The sequence below is a fragment of the Canis aureus genome, chromosome 4, assembly GCF_053574225.1.
Source record: "Canis aureus isolate CA01 chromosome 4, VMU_Caureus_v.1.0, whole genome shotgun sequence".
Classification (NCBI taxonomy): Eukaryota; Metazoa; Chordata; class Mammalia; order Carnivora; family Canidae; genus Canis; species Canis aureus.
Genome location: NC_135614.1, coordinates 26,086,107 through 26,100,823, shown reverse-complemented (window position 1 = coordinate 26,100,823; position 14,717 = coordinate 26,086,107). Strand labels below are relative to the sequence as shown.

Genomic DNA, 14,717 nt, shown 5'->3' with positions numbered 1-14,717 from the left:
GGGCGGGGCCGGCGGCGGGAGGCCCCTCCCCGGGGCGGGCCGGGGGCCGGGCGGGGGGCCGGCGGGGCTGGGGGCGGGGCGGGCGGGCGGGCGCGGGGGTGTCCCTCCCTCCCTCGCTCTCCCCGGTAAAGTCTCGCGGTGCTGCCGGGCTCAGCCCCGTCTCCTCCTCTTGCTCCCTCGGCCGGGCGGCGGTGACTGTGCACCGACGTCGGCGCGGGCTGCACCGCCGCGTCCGCCCGCCCGCCAGCATGGCCACCACAGCCACCTGCACCCGCTTCACCGACGACTACCAGCTCTTCGAGGAGCTCGGCAAGTACGGCCCGCCCGCCGCGCGCCGCGGCCCCCCACCCGGTCCCCGCCGCCCGGGCGCTATGCGGCTCCTCGCCCCGCCCCCCGGCCCTGCACCGGCCGCTGCGGCGCCCCCTCGGCCCGCCCCACCCCCAGCCTTTCCCGCCCGCCGCCTCCGGGGCCCCCTGGCCCCCAGCTCGCTGCCCCGCAGCCCCCTCCGCGCCCTGCAGCAGCTGCCCGGGCTGCTGCACACCGCGCTGCCGCGGGGACCGCAGCCCCCGGACCGTTCCTGGGCGCCCTCCAGCCCCGCCCCTCCCTCACCCTTCAGGCGCCCCCCACTCTGCCCCCGCCTGCTCGCCGCGCCCCCTCCTCACCCTGCTCTGGAGCTCACTCCGCACCCTGTCCCACGTCCCACGCGCCTGGCACTCTGGACCCTCCGCGGCCCTGCAGCTCCAACCCCGCTGCGGTGCCCGAGTGGGGGGGGGGGATGTTTGGTGCCCGGCCCCGCCCCCCGCTAGTGATGCTTCCAGGATCCCAGCCCCGCTGCTGGGCAGTGCTGCAGCACCCCCTTGTCCCCTCCCCCTATCCCTGCAGTGGTCCCGGGAGCCGCGCGCCGCAGCCGCAGCATCCCCCTCCCCTCTGCACTGAGCTGGCCGCTGCAGCAGCCCCGGCCCCCCCACCCCCACCCGCGGCGCCGAGCCCGGCCACTGCAGCCCCCGCCCTGCCCGCCCCCCTAGACGTTTCCAGAGCCAGAGAGTGCGAGCTCCCATTTCGGGGGGAAAGTAGTGGAAAAAATCGTGGGGTAGGGGAGCTATGGATGTCTGAGACCCACAACTAGATCCTGTCTTTCCCCGCCGCCAGTCGAGCCGGGGATGCAGTGGGATGATGCCGGCTGTTAGGGGTTTGAGCCTCACTTTCTCACCTTCCCCCAGGATTGAGGGAGATTTCTCTCCCGCAATCATACCCTCTTTCTAATCTCTCCTTCCCCTACCCTCAACTATTCCTGCTGAGAGAAGGGCAGGGTCTGTCCCTTCTCCTGGTTCTCTTGGCCGGGACTGCAGGGCTGTCCGTGAGATGCAGCAGGTGTGTGTTTTAAGCATTGCCCACCGGCTCTTGATGTACAGCCTGAGGTTGGGGCTGTTGCTTTGTCCAGCGACTAGAGATGTGAGGGTGGGATGAGGTGGTCCCCCCCCACCCCCCCGCATCCGTTCAGTGTCCTGCAGTGGCCACATCTTTCTACCCCACGTTAGAGGGTGATGGCCACTATGCTGATGTGTCTGATTTTGACTGAAGGGCTGGTGATGGGAGCATCGCTGTTCTCAGACCTGAAGCGTGTCTGTGTCACTCTGCTCTGCTCCGTGTCCCAGTTCTTTCCCCCTTCTCCCTCCAGGGGTGCTTTCTCTGTGGTCCGCAGGTGTGTGAAGAAAACCTCCACGCAAGAGTATGCAGCAAAAATCATCAATACCAAGAAGTTATCTGCCCGGGGTGAGTGTTTCCCCATCTTGGCCTCTCCCTAGGCCGCCTCCAAGGCTCTAGCTTCTGAAGATGCTCCAGGAATTGGGGGTTGTGCATTTTAGCCCCTGCAGAAGAATTGGAATTTCAGGGTTGCTTGACTTGGAAGCCAGGCAAGGAGTTGCATGGTGAACCAGAAGTGCTCAGGTAGAAAAGAATGAAAAAGATGTAAGACGTGTAGGTAGCCACAGGGAGGAATGGTACCTGAAGGCTCAAGAGAGTTTGGTCTTTAAAGCAGGGAGAGATGTGGGGAGTGGTGATAGCAGGGAACGGAGAGCTCCTAATTTGGAGTCTTCTGTGTTGGGGGCAGTGGGCAGCCACTCTAGGCCTGTCCTAATCCCCATGCCCCAGTGGTGACTTCGGATGGAAATGCAGTAAATGAACAGCTCTGACAAATCCAGCCTCCCCCTGCCCACCAGGCGGCAGAACAGACTCCCAAGGGAAGGGAATCTGTAAACATCAGGGGAGGCTGCTACTGGCGAGGGCTTCTCGGGAACAAATCCTGCCAGATGAACTTGATTGCTTTTTTGATCAAATTACAAAGTTAGTGGTGCAGCAGCAGATGCAGCCTGTCCTGGGTGGAGGGTGATGCCTCATGGTCTGGAAATCTCAATGGCCTGGTCTGGGTGGGAGCCGCATGGCTTCCAGGTCTGAGGATTGTGAAGGCTCAGGCCGTGGAGCCTTTTTTGTGAGATCCTCCTGAGTACCTGAGGCCAGGAGAGTGAAGCCCTGTCTTTCACACCTCGATCCTACACTCCCTGAACCTTGCATTGGGTGCTTGCCAAACTCACCTCATCTGATAGGTATAGACCCAGCAATGTGTGAAGTGCTCTGTGAACAGGTCTGGTGAGTACCGAGGTATTTGGATGGGTCGTCGTCATCGTCGTCAAAGACTGAAGGCTGAAGGCTGCACGGTGCAGCAGGGGGACAAAGGTGTTTAGACCCAGTGAAAGGAATTTGTATGGGGCAATAGGATGCCACACATATATTAGCAGCATATACAGATGCCCTGGGGAAGGTGAGGACTGTCGCTAATAGTGACCCAGGCGACTCTGGCATGAGAGATATAGTTGATGTCCCTAAGTATCAGGGAAGCTATTAAATTCCATGGAGATGACAGTGGGCTTCTGTCATGTTTTTGGTTGTTCCGGGACCGGTTTAGCAGGGCTGTGTCTGCCTCCTGTCTGGGAGGGCTTCTCTTCCTCCCTACAGACAGGGCTTGTCTTTTTTTTTTTTTTTTTTTTTTGACAGGGCTTGTCTTGCTGTCTCCCAGCCTCCATCTCTTGCTGTTTCTCTACATTGGCTATAAAGTTGACTTATTTGTTTGTTTTCTTTCTCTCTGGGTACCTTGAGTCGGCAGCAATGGTTGCCATAGAGATAATGTGGGCAGTCAGATGCCCTCCTCCCCTGGGGTAGGGGGATGACACAGTGGGCTGGGCTCTTTGGCAGACATCCTCTGGCCAAGGGTGCAGGGCGCAGGCAGGGACGGCAGTGCAAGAGTGGATACCTTCCTATGCCCACACGGCATAGCCCTGGTGCATCAGAAATGGGGCCGGTGTCTGGTGTCTTGAGTTAATGATGCAATGCTTCGTGTTCCTCATCTCACCAGTGTCCTCTGACCCAGGGGTGAGGGAGGGAGGGACGCTGGGAGCCACACTCAGGGATGTGAGGGTAGCTGTCGTGGTGACTTTGTGGAGCTGCCTGCCTTCAGTTGTCATTTCTCTCCTCCTTCCCTACCCCCCTGAACTTCCCTGACCTGTGTCATCATGTCCTATTGCCTCCCTCACCTCCTTTCAACCTTGTCTTGTCTTCTCCAACTGACATCTTTCTCTCCCTGCCCAAACTGGATGAGGTTTGATTTCTCTTTGATTTTTTTTTTTCCTCAAGGAAAGGATTCTTGTGTAAGATCATATGCTTCAGACATCAACTCCCCCTCTTGAGACAGTTATGCCAAGACTGGGGCTCTGTTGTGTGGCTTATGTGCCAGGTTAACTTAGGGACAGAGGCCTGGTCCCGGCTGATGGGCACGGATGCCAACAAGAGGGTCAGGAATCTGTCAGTGCCAGTACCGTTTGGAGGTGGGAGAGTGGGAGGGTGTTGTCTTGGAGATGGAGGGACCAAGCTGGGGGCTGTGCTGTAGGTGTGGGCACAGGGGATGTGAGCTCGTGGAGAGTTGGGCCAGGGCGCCCACTGGGCTGGTGCCCACGGGGTTAGGGAGTGAAGGCCCATGGCTTCCCTACAGCCTCTCAGTTTACGCTGTATATTTTATAAAGGTGCAGCAGCTGGAGCTGGGTTTCACTCTTCCCTGTCTAGGGCTCCGCAGGTGTTGGATTTCTGTGTCTGGGAATGTGGTGGGCCCACCAGAGTCATCCGTGAGGGGCTGAAGGGGCTCGCTCTGCTGAGTCTCTCTGCCTGTCTTCTTGTTTGTGATTTTCTGTGCTGCGAATTGAGAGAAAGAAAAGGGTATCAAGCTGCTTCTCCTGGCATCAATGGTGAAATGCTCAGGAGGCATAGGGAGAGGTCCCCTGGTCTTATGGGGGGACTGGACCTGGATGGGAATCCTTCTTTTACTACGTTGTTTCTTGTCGTTGTGGCCTCGGGGGCCCATGTTCGCAGCTGTGGAGTTCGTGTGGCTGCGCGTTGAGCACCGTCTTTGTCTGCAGGCCTGTCTCCGTAAAGTCACTGAAAGTCACATAACGTCACTCCCTCTGCTTGGAACAGTGATAGGTGTGGAGTTGGGGCTCTTAAGGGAGCCCATGGTTCCAAGCTTAGCTCTCCACTAGGCTGAAGGAGGCATTTAAAATAGGCTTGGATGCAGGAGCTAGTGGGCCAGGTGATGGCAATGATAAGTCGTTATTTTAAGATTTAAGAGCACCCCCCCAAGGAGCCTGAGCCCTTATGTCTTTTTTTATTTTTAAATCTTCAGATTCCCTTCTTATCTTTATTCATATGCATATAGATTTTCACCTCATGGAGCATAACATTTTATATCCTGCTCTCTTGCTTACATCCAAAGTGTTTCCCCATATTGCTATAGTTGAAGGGCAAATGGTCCTTTCTTCTTCCGTAATTTAGGATTTATCCTTGGAACAGTTCGCATCATAAGGAACCTCTGTATTTGGACCATTTATCTAGATTCCAATTGCTTTTACTACAGTGGGTACTTGGCCTTACTAAGAGATGCTACCAGAAACAATATTTTGAAATCTGTTGCAGCACTTGCTGTGTTTATTTATTTAATCTGTATACCCCATTTGAAGAAATTTCTATTGAGGCTAAATGTAATTAAAAGCTTTCCTCTTCTTGAGGACCCGGGAGGTAAAGGGTAGGGACCACATCTATTTATTTCTTTACCTCTGTGTGGGCAGGGCCCAACAAAGTGCCTGACACATACCTGGCCTGTACACATCCAATGAATGGATTCAGTGGACTACGTAACCAATCATGGTTGCTTCTTGGCTTTGGCTCTCAGGAAACTCAGAGCCAAGTTGTTGGAACCCTCGTACCCTAGTGCTGGCTTGTGTTCCCCCTTTCTGATCCATGGAGCTAGACTGTAGGCCTGACACGGCTATTGGAGAGGACACAGGTTCAAGACCTGTGTTTGGGACCTATTTGGCAGGTGCGAGATGTAGGAAGATAGTGTAGCTTACGATTCTTTCTTCCCTGTCAGTAATGGCCTTATAGGGCAATGTTGGGACTTCCTCTCAGCAGCGATTTTCAATTTTAGTGTGCAAAAAGATCACCTGAGTACTGGTTAAAAAGTACAGATTCTTGGGCTCTATCCATAGGAGGTCTGGGGTTGGGACCCAGACTCTACATTTTAAACAAGTGCCCTAGTAGATTTCATGCAGATGGCCCCCATAGCCACGCTTTAAGAAATGCCATCTAAAATCAGCAACGGCACCAACGATCGCTCTTGTCATGTTCTCTGAGATTTACCAGACAAACCCTGGCCCGGCCGTCTCCAGGTGGCATCTCTGCCGGTATGTGGCCATCTGTGCACATGGGCTTTTCTGTGATGAGGGGCCTCCTCCTGAGCCCCCGGATTGGGGTGTCAGCCTATGTCCAAGGCTACGGCAAGCTAAGTGGCTGAAGGTTGTGGCATGTTGGCCACCAGAAGGGCAAAGGCTGTCCCTTTCTGGGTCCAGCTGGCCCTGGGGACTGAAATAGGATCCCCCTTGGTGGTGCCAGCTGCAAGTCCCCACCCCCTTAGTGTTGGCCTGAGTAGCCCCCATGACATTTGTGTCCCTTGCGGTATCTTCAAGTGAGACTTTCCTGTTAAGGATCTGGGTGAAGCGAGGGGAGGCGGAGAGGGGAGGGCTGGGGAGGTGGTGGTGGTGGTTGGAGAGGAAGAGCAATCTATGCAGTGCTGGAACACTGGGACGCTGCTACTTGAGGAAGCATTTAAGGAGGTTGTATGCAAAACTGTGCTTTCCTCCTGAGGATAACAGGCCAGTCAATTTCTGTTGACAGAGAAATGGGCATCCTATCTATAAATGACTGAGCTTCCACTGACTCGTCCCCCTGAGTGGATGAGAAAGCAGCCTGGAGGTCCCTTTTCTGGGCCAAGGCTTATCCTGGGCCGGTTTTGTCATACAGTCACGCTGTGAGCTATGTGAATCAGTTCGTACAACATTGGCCTGTCACCCTGCCATCCCACCCGCCTTCCCAGAGTGACTTTGGGTACTGGCCTCATGGATAGGGATGGAGGTTGGAAGGTGGCCCCATCCTTGCTCTCTCCCTACTGCTTGCCCTGGTCTCTCATCATAACCTGTGCTGAAACCCTAGAGGTAAGTGACTGACCCCATTCTCTGCTGAGGCTAGAGACAGGGAAGGGAAGGGAAGGAATGGGTATGACAGACTTCTGCCCCCAGCTCTGTGCTTGCTCTCTGGACAGCCTTGGCAGGCCAACAAGGGCCTGATCCCATGGGTGCCAAAAGGGTGATGACAGGAAGAGATGGGCACTTTGCACCTCTTGAGTGCCTCTCGGCAGAGGGCTTTTGTTGTCCACCCATGGCCAGAAAGATCTGCCCCAGGGCCAGTGGGGAAACCAAGGCACCAAAGGTTGGTTTGTTTATTTTGAGCTCTGAGTATGCCAGTGATTTTTGCCAGTGCTCTGACCCCAGCATCCTCAAGCAATGTAGTTTTCACCACCCCGTGGCTCTTCCCTTTAAAACACAGATTCTGGGCATTCTGTTCCTGTGATGAATGCTGATATAACATCCCCACACCTCTATCTAGGCCCAGAGCTCTAAGCCCGGGGGAGCAAACCCCTCTGTTTTGCTCGCTGAGGCCTGGCTCTCATCTGTACCCACCTCTCTAGGTATAGACTCCTCTGTAGTGGGGATATTTCCAGCCGCTGCCCCCCCCCCCAACACTGTCTCTACTTCCTGGGTCCTATCAGCACGGCAGCAGCTTCCCATCTGCTCCCCTCTTTTCTCCTCCCTCTCTTTCCCCTCCCCCCCGCTTGCTGCTGCCCTGGGAGGAGCTATTTTTAGGGGCTGCTTCCTGGGATGTTTTACTTGGGGCTGGTTACCATGAAGGAAATGTCACCAAAACAGTGGGCAAAGGCTGCAGGCACCCAGAGCCCTGCCGGGGGCATGGAGAACTCAGCAGCTGACCCTGCTCTGGCCCTGAGAGCATCCAGAGTGTCCAGCGGCAGAGCCCTGTCTTCTTGGAGCTTGCAAGTGACCCCATGGGGATTTTCTCCATCCAAGCTGGTTGGGGAGACTTTTGCTATAGACCACTTCTTGGTGTCTCTCTCCCTTCCCTCCTCAGTTCAAGCTTCTCTGAAGACACAAAGGCCAAAGTGGGGCTTGGGTCTTTGTGTCACCTTGTTGAAGCTGTTTGGGTAAGGACTAAAAGGAAAGGGAGGATGCCAGATTCCGGGACAGAGCCTGGGGGAGTTCATGTGACCACATTTTGGGCCCCATCCTACTGTATTCACGGCCCTCGACTGGTCCCAGCTGTGTGAGTGTGAAGGAATTCGAAAGCCATGACCCGTGCTCTTACATGCCGGTTGGACTTTGCTCTTAATTGGAGACTCTTTGCACCTTTAGAGTGAGATTCAAAGAGGAAGGGATATGGCATCGCAGTGTCAGGATGAGGTCAGTGGGAATGTGGCTTGGGATTCCCACTGGTCAATGCCTAAGACCAGGGGCTGTTTATAAGCAGCTGGAAATGTGGATTATGACACCAAATCCCTATGGTGCCCTTGTTTCTTCTCTTCACAGTGATGCTCTGGGGGCCAGACGGGGGGCCTCTGCTGCTCCCACTCGGGAAGGAGGAGGAGGAGGGCACTCAAGAGGGCAGCAGGAGGAGGCACTCCACTTGAAGCATCTGAAATTAGGCTGTAGGAAGCTGTAGGAACCTTCTCATTTATGTTGGGGGTCCAGGCACAGACCCTTGAAATACCCTTTGAAAAGTCAAAAGTGTCATTGTGATTAGAATTTGGGGAGGGTCCTCATAACTGGGATAGGACTCTGGGTTCTTTCCCATTACAGACAGTTGTGTATTTAGGTGGCAGTAGAATCTTATTTGAAGCTAGTGCTGGCATTTGTGGTTTTAGAGAAACGTCACTAAATCAGTCATGTCCGTGCAGGGCCATGGAGGGTCAGGGGCCACCCTTCCCTGGCCCCTTATCCTGTCAGGGGAAGGAAAGTACATTTGGAAAAGGCTTCTCTTTTGGGTTTAGGGGGGAGGTGGTTCTAGAACTTTGCCTCCCCTTTGCCTCACGCTGTCTGCTCACTGCTTCCTCTTCTTTGCCTCCTTTGGCACTGACTACCTGGTCACTCCTTGCTGCTCTTCCTGTGATGGGTCCTTGGCCTGAACCAAGTCTTGAAGTGCTTGGGCAAAAGGCAGGAGAGGCAAGGCCTGCAGGGATACTTGTTTCTTGGACCTGACTCTGGCTTGGGTGGGCTGTTGGGGAAGGCCGGAGCAGGTCCCTGATAACGGCCACTTCTGCTTTCTGCTCCTGTTGCTACCTCTGCTATTGAGAGGGAAAACCTTGCAGAGAGATGTGGTTCGAGCTGGGCTGAAGGTCGACAGGGGTGGGTCTCTCCATGGCAGCAGCACACAAGCAGGCAGGAAGTGGCCCTGTGCAAAAGCGGGAAGTGGCTGTTGTCAAACAGGAAGGGGGGGCTGGGCCACGTGAGGGGGCGGGGAATAGCCCAGTTGAAAGGTGGGTGGGAAGAGGGTCAGCCTTGGAAGGCCTAGGAACAGAGAGCTCAGTGGTCAGTGGAGGAGGGGTATCTCGGGGGAGAAGGCCATCTTTGTGACAAAAGCACCAGGTGTGCTTTTGGTGTGTTATCACCTTAGGATGCCCGGACAGGCCCTAGACCTGCCACTGTGGACTGAGTCAGTTTAGTGGCTCCACTGCTTTTGGGGTTGTGATGCTGTGCTTTAGCCCTTGCAGTTGGGAAAGATACCGTACAAACCATATTTGTTTCTGAAATATCACTGCTGCTCCTGGGGTGGAGCCCTCTGCTTTTTCTCAGACATGGACCAGTCCTGGAGGGGACTACAGGACAGGAGGTGTGTGTGGGGGAAAGGGACAGGAAATAACACTGGAGAGGCTGGGGTACTGGCCTGCTGTGCGTGGTGTAAAGACGCAGGGAGAGTATGGTAGGCAGAAACCACATGGCTCATTGAGCAGAGCAGAGCTTCTGGATGGCAGGACGCCACAGCCACCAAGGGTGATGCCTAGGAAAAGGAGGGATCCTGCAGGCAGTGGCACTTCCTAGGCTGTCCTTTCTCTGAAGCCCCTGTCGCTGACCTGTCCACCTGCAGACTGTAAACAAAGGCGAGCCCCTGCATAACAGGAGGGAACACCTTCACGCCCATGAGGGCTGCAGCCGAGCCAAGTTAGAGGGCTCTGCTGGTGTGTTGTGGACTCTCTGGCTGCCCAACCTGAGGGAGAGTGGGTCCGATTCTCGGTGTCTCTGCTGAGAGCCACGGCTGAGGTTCTCACTCTGTGCCAGGCACTATACTGAGCATTTACCCGATTACCTCATTTAATCTGCAGATATCACTGCCTCCGCTTTAGAAGTGAGGAAACTCTTTCCCAAGATATGTGCCTGGCTCCTTTTCTCACCTCCTCCAGGTCCTAATCAAATGTCACTTCCTCACTTTCGGTGACCATCCTATTTAAATGTGTACTGTTCCCCTTCCCTGCTTTATTTTTCTATATTGCACTTGCCACGACATTTAATGTGCCATTTCTGATTGTCTGTTCCTCCCCCAGCCCAGCCCCACTAGCCTCTATGAAGGCAGGGGTTTTTGTCTTGTTTTGTTCACTGCCGTATCCATAGCATTCAGAACAGTGTTTTCAAATGAATTGAATGAGGCTCAGATGGATTTAATAACTCACCTGGCATAGCAGTGTTCAGACTCAGCCCATGGCCGTCTGACCCCAAAACTCTTGTGTTAATGGATGGAGTCATGCTAAGGATCAGAGCAAAGACCAAGGAGCAGCCTAGGGTTCAGAGAAGATGCAGGGACTCAGCTCCTTGGACATAGGGTTGAATTAAGTGGCTATCAAGGACCCTCTGGACGTTGGGCAGCTCCTTCGAGGAGCTGGAAGTACGAATCTGTCTCTCTCCTCTCTCCACTCTGAGTCACTGGTAAAGCCAGAGCACCCTTATTTTTAGTGCTGTTGCTCTTGTGGGACTGTAACCATTAGCCAGTAAGAGACTTAAGGGAGGAGATAAACATTAATCTTCCAGGCCTTCCCCTCAGCAGCCACCTCCGCATTGCGAGATGCTGTTCTCCTGCACCTGCCTGGGCAGCCGAGCCCCAGAGGTGTGGGTCAGAAGGTAGTGAGGTGAGTAGTCAGAGCAGGGGAGGCTTTGGAGCTGGCTAGCTTGGTACTTCCATCCCAATTCCAGGAGCTGGGAGGAAGGTCAGGATAGACCTGACATCTTCCTGGTCAGATCAGAAAGAAGCAAGCCCCCCTGCCACTGGACAGGGCTAACAGTACTTCCTCAGCTAACTCCAGGATCCCGATGGATCCCAGGTGATGGGGGAGGGTGGGGTCCCCTCTGGTTCTCTGGATGCACCCTGGTCAGTGGTAATGCCGAACCTGAGGATGGAAAGGAAGGTCTGACCCAGATCTTTGGGCAGCTGGGATGGATTAGCTGGGCAGCAGGAACTAATCTCTGCCTGTCCCCACCTCCTTCCACAAAGCAGGGCTGTTGCTAAAGGGAAAGTTTAGGACAAAACAGGGTGATTGGTGAAATAACAAATCTGAATTCCTTTTAGTCTGTAATCCCTGCATTATCTCAGACTACATGATCTTGGCAGGCCTGGGTTCGAATCCCAGTTCTATCCCTTTCCTGCTGTTGGCTCTCAGGCGAGTTATTTAATTCCTGTGGGCTTCCATTTCATTATCTGTGAAATGATAATATTCATAGCACCCACCTGGTAGGATGGTTTGGGGGCTCATGGGGAGCTCTACAGAGGCTCTTTGCTGTTGAGGTAGGGGTTGGGTGGGCAGAAGCCCTTATGAGGGGAGGCAGGAATTGCTTGGCAGATATGGATATGAAGGCACCTGCCTGGACCTGGAGAAATGCCCCCGAAGCCTGGAGTCTTTACTAGATGTTCTCATTTTTCTTTATCCTGTCATCATTGCATAGTGATGCAATGAGGGAAAGGGCTCTAGTGAGGGAAAGGGCTCGAGGCTCAGACTACCTGCATCCACTGCCTGGGGCCTTGGGCGGGTTACTTTAACTTTTTAAGCCTCAGTTTCTTCATTTGTCACATAATGGAGTTCATCAGATCCTTTACTTCACAGGGTCTCGGTGAGGATGAAGTAGGATAACCCATGCCTCTGGCTGGCATATGGTGAATCGTCAGTAAATAATGGTTGTTACTACCATTGGTGTTCTTTTTTTTTTTTTTTTTTTTTTTTTTAAGATTTTATTTATTTATTTGTGAGAGACACAGGCAGAGGGAGAAGCAGGCTCCATGCAAGGAGCCTGATGTGGGACTCAATCCCAGGACCCCGGGATCATGCCCTGGGCCAAAGGCAAGCTCAACCACTGAACCACCCAGGCATCCCTACCATTGGTGTTCATGATAAATCATTATGAAGCCCCTATTATGGCAGGAACTCTAGGAAGCATTGCTCAGAAAGGCCTCACTCTTTGAAGAGCTTGTGACTGAAAGATAATGGACGTAATGTACAATGTGAAAATTATAAAAAGGGCAGTGGAAGACGGGGGAATCTCGGAGAGAGAAGTCACATTTGCTGGGAGAAACAGGGAAGACTTTGTGAAAGAGGGGACTGTTCGGCAGGATTCTAGCAGGTAGAAGGGGGAGGGCTGCTAGGCCGCCTTGCTTTGAATCGTAGCATCGTCTCTTTCTACTTCCTGGAGCTCTGCTTTCCTGTGGAAGGAATTGACCATCGCAGCTTACTTGCACCTGGGGATTCCTAGATTCTGGTCCTTTCACCAAAACAGAGTAACCCCAATGTCTGAATGCCAAGAGGTAAGAGCTCAATGGCAGTACATGGCCAGGAGGATCCTGGGGAGGAGCAGGATTACTGTAGAATGGGCATCATAATAGTGCCAGCCTCATAGAGTTGTTACGAGAATACTTTAAAAGATGATTCTACCTAATGTAGAAGTAAGCTCTCAAGAAATGTTAGTTCTGGTTATCATTTTGTCAGATCGTTATCATCTTCATCATCATCTTGGTTCTCAGCATCATTATGTTTCAGGGGACACTATGAAGACTAAGTCAGATTATTTGCGAAATTCCTAGCACAGTGCCTGGTCATATAGTAGTTGTTCAGTAAAACTTTGTTATTAGTAGTGTCTCTATCAAGAAAGAGATTCTGGACACCCTGGCCCAGTGAAATCCCTGCTGTAATGAAAATCGTAGCAAAGGTGTAGTTGAAAACCTGGATTCAAGTCCTGACTGTGCCTCTCACTAACTTGAGGGACTTTCCTAGGACATTTCCTCATTAAAAAAAATCATGATACCTGTCTCTGGGATTGCCGTGACTTGCTGCATTAATTTAGCAGGTTAGTAAAAAGTGCATAGTTGGTGCCTAGTAATTGAAGGACTATGAATAGCGAAGTGGTCCCAAATAGAACAAATGGCTAATGGTTTTTGTTTTCTCTCTTTTGCTTTTAGATCACCAGAAACTAGAACGTGAGGCCCGGATATGCCGACTTTTGAAACATCCAAACATTGGTAAGCACCTTCCCTCAGGGTATTTCTTGGGCATTTTGTAGAAAGTAGGGAGAACAGAGATCCATTGCTTTTGTGTCTGAAACCAGTTCTGTCCCTGGACCTTTGCCTGGTGTAATTTTTTTGTCCAAGTGGGATAACCGTTGTATCTTGCTCAGAATTCTGGAGCATTCTGGTTCAGAGACCTGAGGGTCTCTGTCCCTGCTGTGCCATTTCAGGGCTAGGATGTGAGGTACTGGAACAGGTTTCAGACTCCCTTTCTTCCCCTTCTCCTTCCGTCTTTGGGCTGAGGTCCAGGGTCCTCAGCGTGTGAGGTTCTGGGCTAGTAGCCTGCCAGCGTCCCTCACCAGGGGCCTACCACAGCCATCGTAAAAGGGTCCGGATTTTGTTTCTGGACTTGAAAGAGTTTTGTTCCTGTTACGGTGTCGTGCACACTCTGGGGGTTTCCATGGTGCTCCCGTTTGTATTCCCCAGAGCCAGGAAAGCAAGCTGCCCACCCACCTGACTTCTCTGGAGAAGGGATGGCAGGAGCCACTCTCGTGGGGAAGGAGAAAAATTTAAGAGGATTTCTCTCTGCTCCCACCCTGACTTGGGGCACAAGAGCACATTGTTGGTTGTTCTAAAGCCTGAGGAGGTTTGCCTGCCACAACCCACTCGAGCTCCGTTTTACATTGTTCAGCTGAAATAGTCTTTGCCAACAGCGTTGGCCCTGATGTGGCGCTTCTTGCAGAGGGGATGGAAGCCGGGCTGGCTGCAGTGTCTAAGCAGAAACCCCAGTCTTGACTTGAGGCGGGGCAGGGAGCATCTCCTAGGTTTTCCCTGAAAGCCCTGAGTCATCACAAAGAAAAACACATGTTCCTTGCTCCTCAGGCATGGCCTAAATTTCGGGGCTCCCACAGAGCCCCGGAGGCAGCCCGCTCAGCTCTGCTGGAGGCCAGGGCTGTGAGGTGACTTGCCGAAGGTTGCTGCTTCCTCCAGAGCTACCCAGCCTCTGGTTTCCCAGACCTCAGGCTGGTAAAGCTTAACGTGAGCTCTCATGTGGGAGAGCTGAGGTCGTACTCCAGCCGAAGGGGCGAGGAGCAGCTCTGAGGTAACCAGAACTCCAACCATGCAGGGCTTTACAGATCGCAATCAGCAGCTTGGATTACACCTGAAGCAGATTGGCATAGCCCCTGTTGAGCTCTGCTGGTGCGGTGTGTTCCGCGGAGCCAACACCTCTCAGCTGACGGATCCTGGGCTTAGAACTACTGGAACTCCCTGGGTGAGCTCTGAAGGTAGACGCTCACCTGGTCTAACTGCATGGTGGGGACCAGTGTGTTACCCTGGGTAGGAGAGAGACGATGAGAGAAACGCCTAGAACAGCAGTCGCAAATTCAGGCATGTTTTGTTTGGCCAGCCCAGTGGGCTAAAAATATTTTATTATTTGCCAGTATTTAAAAATGAGATCTCGCATTTTGGGAAAAAAAAAAATTCTGCTTCCCAGGCTTTCCAGTCAGACCTTGTGGCTCTTCTGAGCCTGTATCCATGTGCGGCCAGAGTCAGTGAGGGCTGGGCAGTGGCTGCCTTTGTAGCCAGCTGGCCATTTTCCTTTGCCACTCCTTGTTACCTCATGTTTGTGCTGCCTACCTGGTCTCTGTAGGCTTTTGAGCTTGTGACCTCTAACCTGGAAGTTTCAGAACAGGAAGAAAAAGCATGTGGGTCACTAGAGTCCTCCAAAAGTGCAG

At 53.2% G+C, this 14,717-nt stretch overlaps 1 protein-coding gene across 26 annotated transcripts in view; it reads left to right on the top strand.

Annotated features, from left to right (window-relative positions):
- The first annotated feature begins 102 nt into the window (after positions 1–102).
- CAMK2G (calcium/calmodulin dependent protein kinase II gamma) overlaps positions 103–14,717 on the top strand; it is a 55,215-nt gene continuing 40,600 nt past the window's right edge. For 13 of the 26 annotated variants that reach the window (XM_077895051.1, XM_077895055.1, XM_077895044.1 and 10 more), the window contains exons 1-3: positions 105–313; positions 1,679–1,773; positions 12,937–12,996. In XM_077895051.1, coding sequence (XP_077751177.1) covers positions 249–313; positions 1,679–1,773; positions 12,937–12,996 — 220 coding nt within the window. In that variant the 5' untranslated portion in view covers positions 105–248. Of the gene's footprint in view, positions 314–1,678; positions 1,774–12,936; positions 12,997–14,717 lie in introns of all 26 variants that reach the window. The other 13 variants (XM_077895066.1, XM_077895042.1, XM_077895039.1 and 10 more) reach the window with 8 other exon arrangements.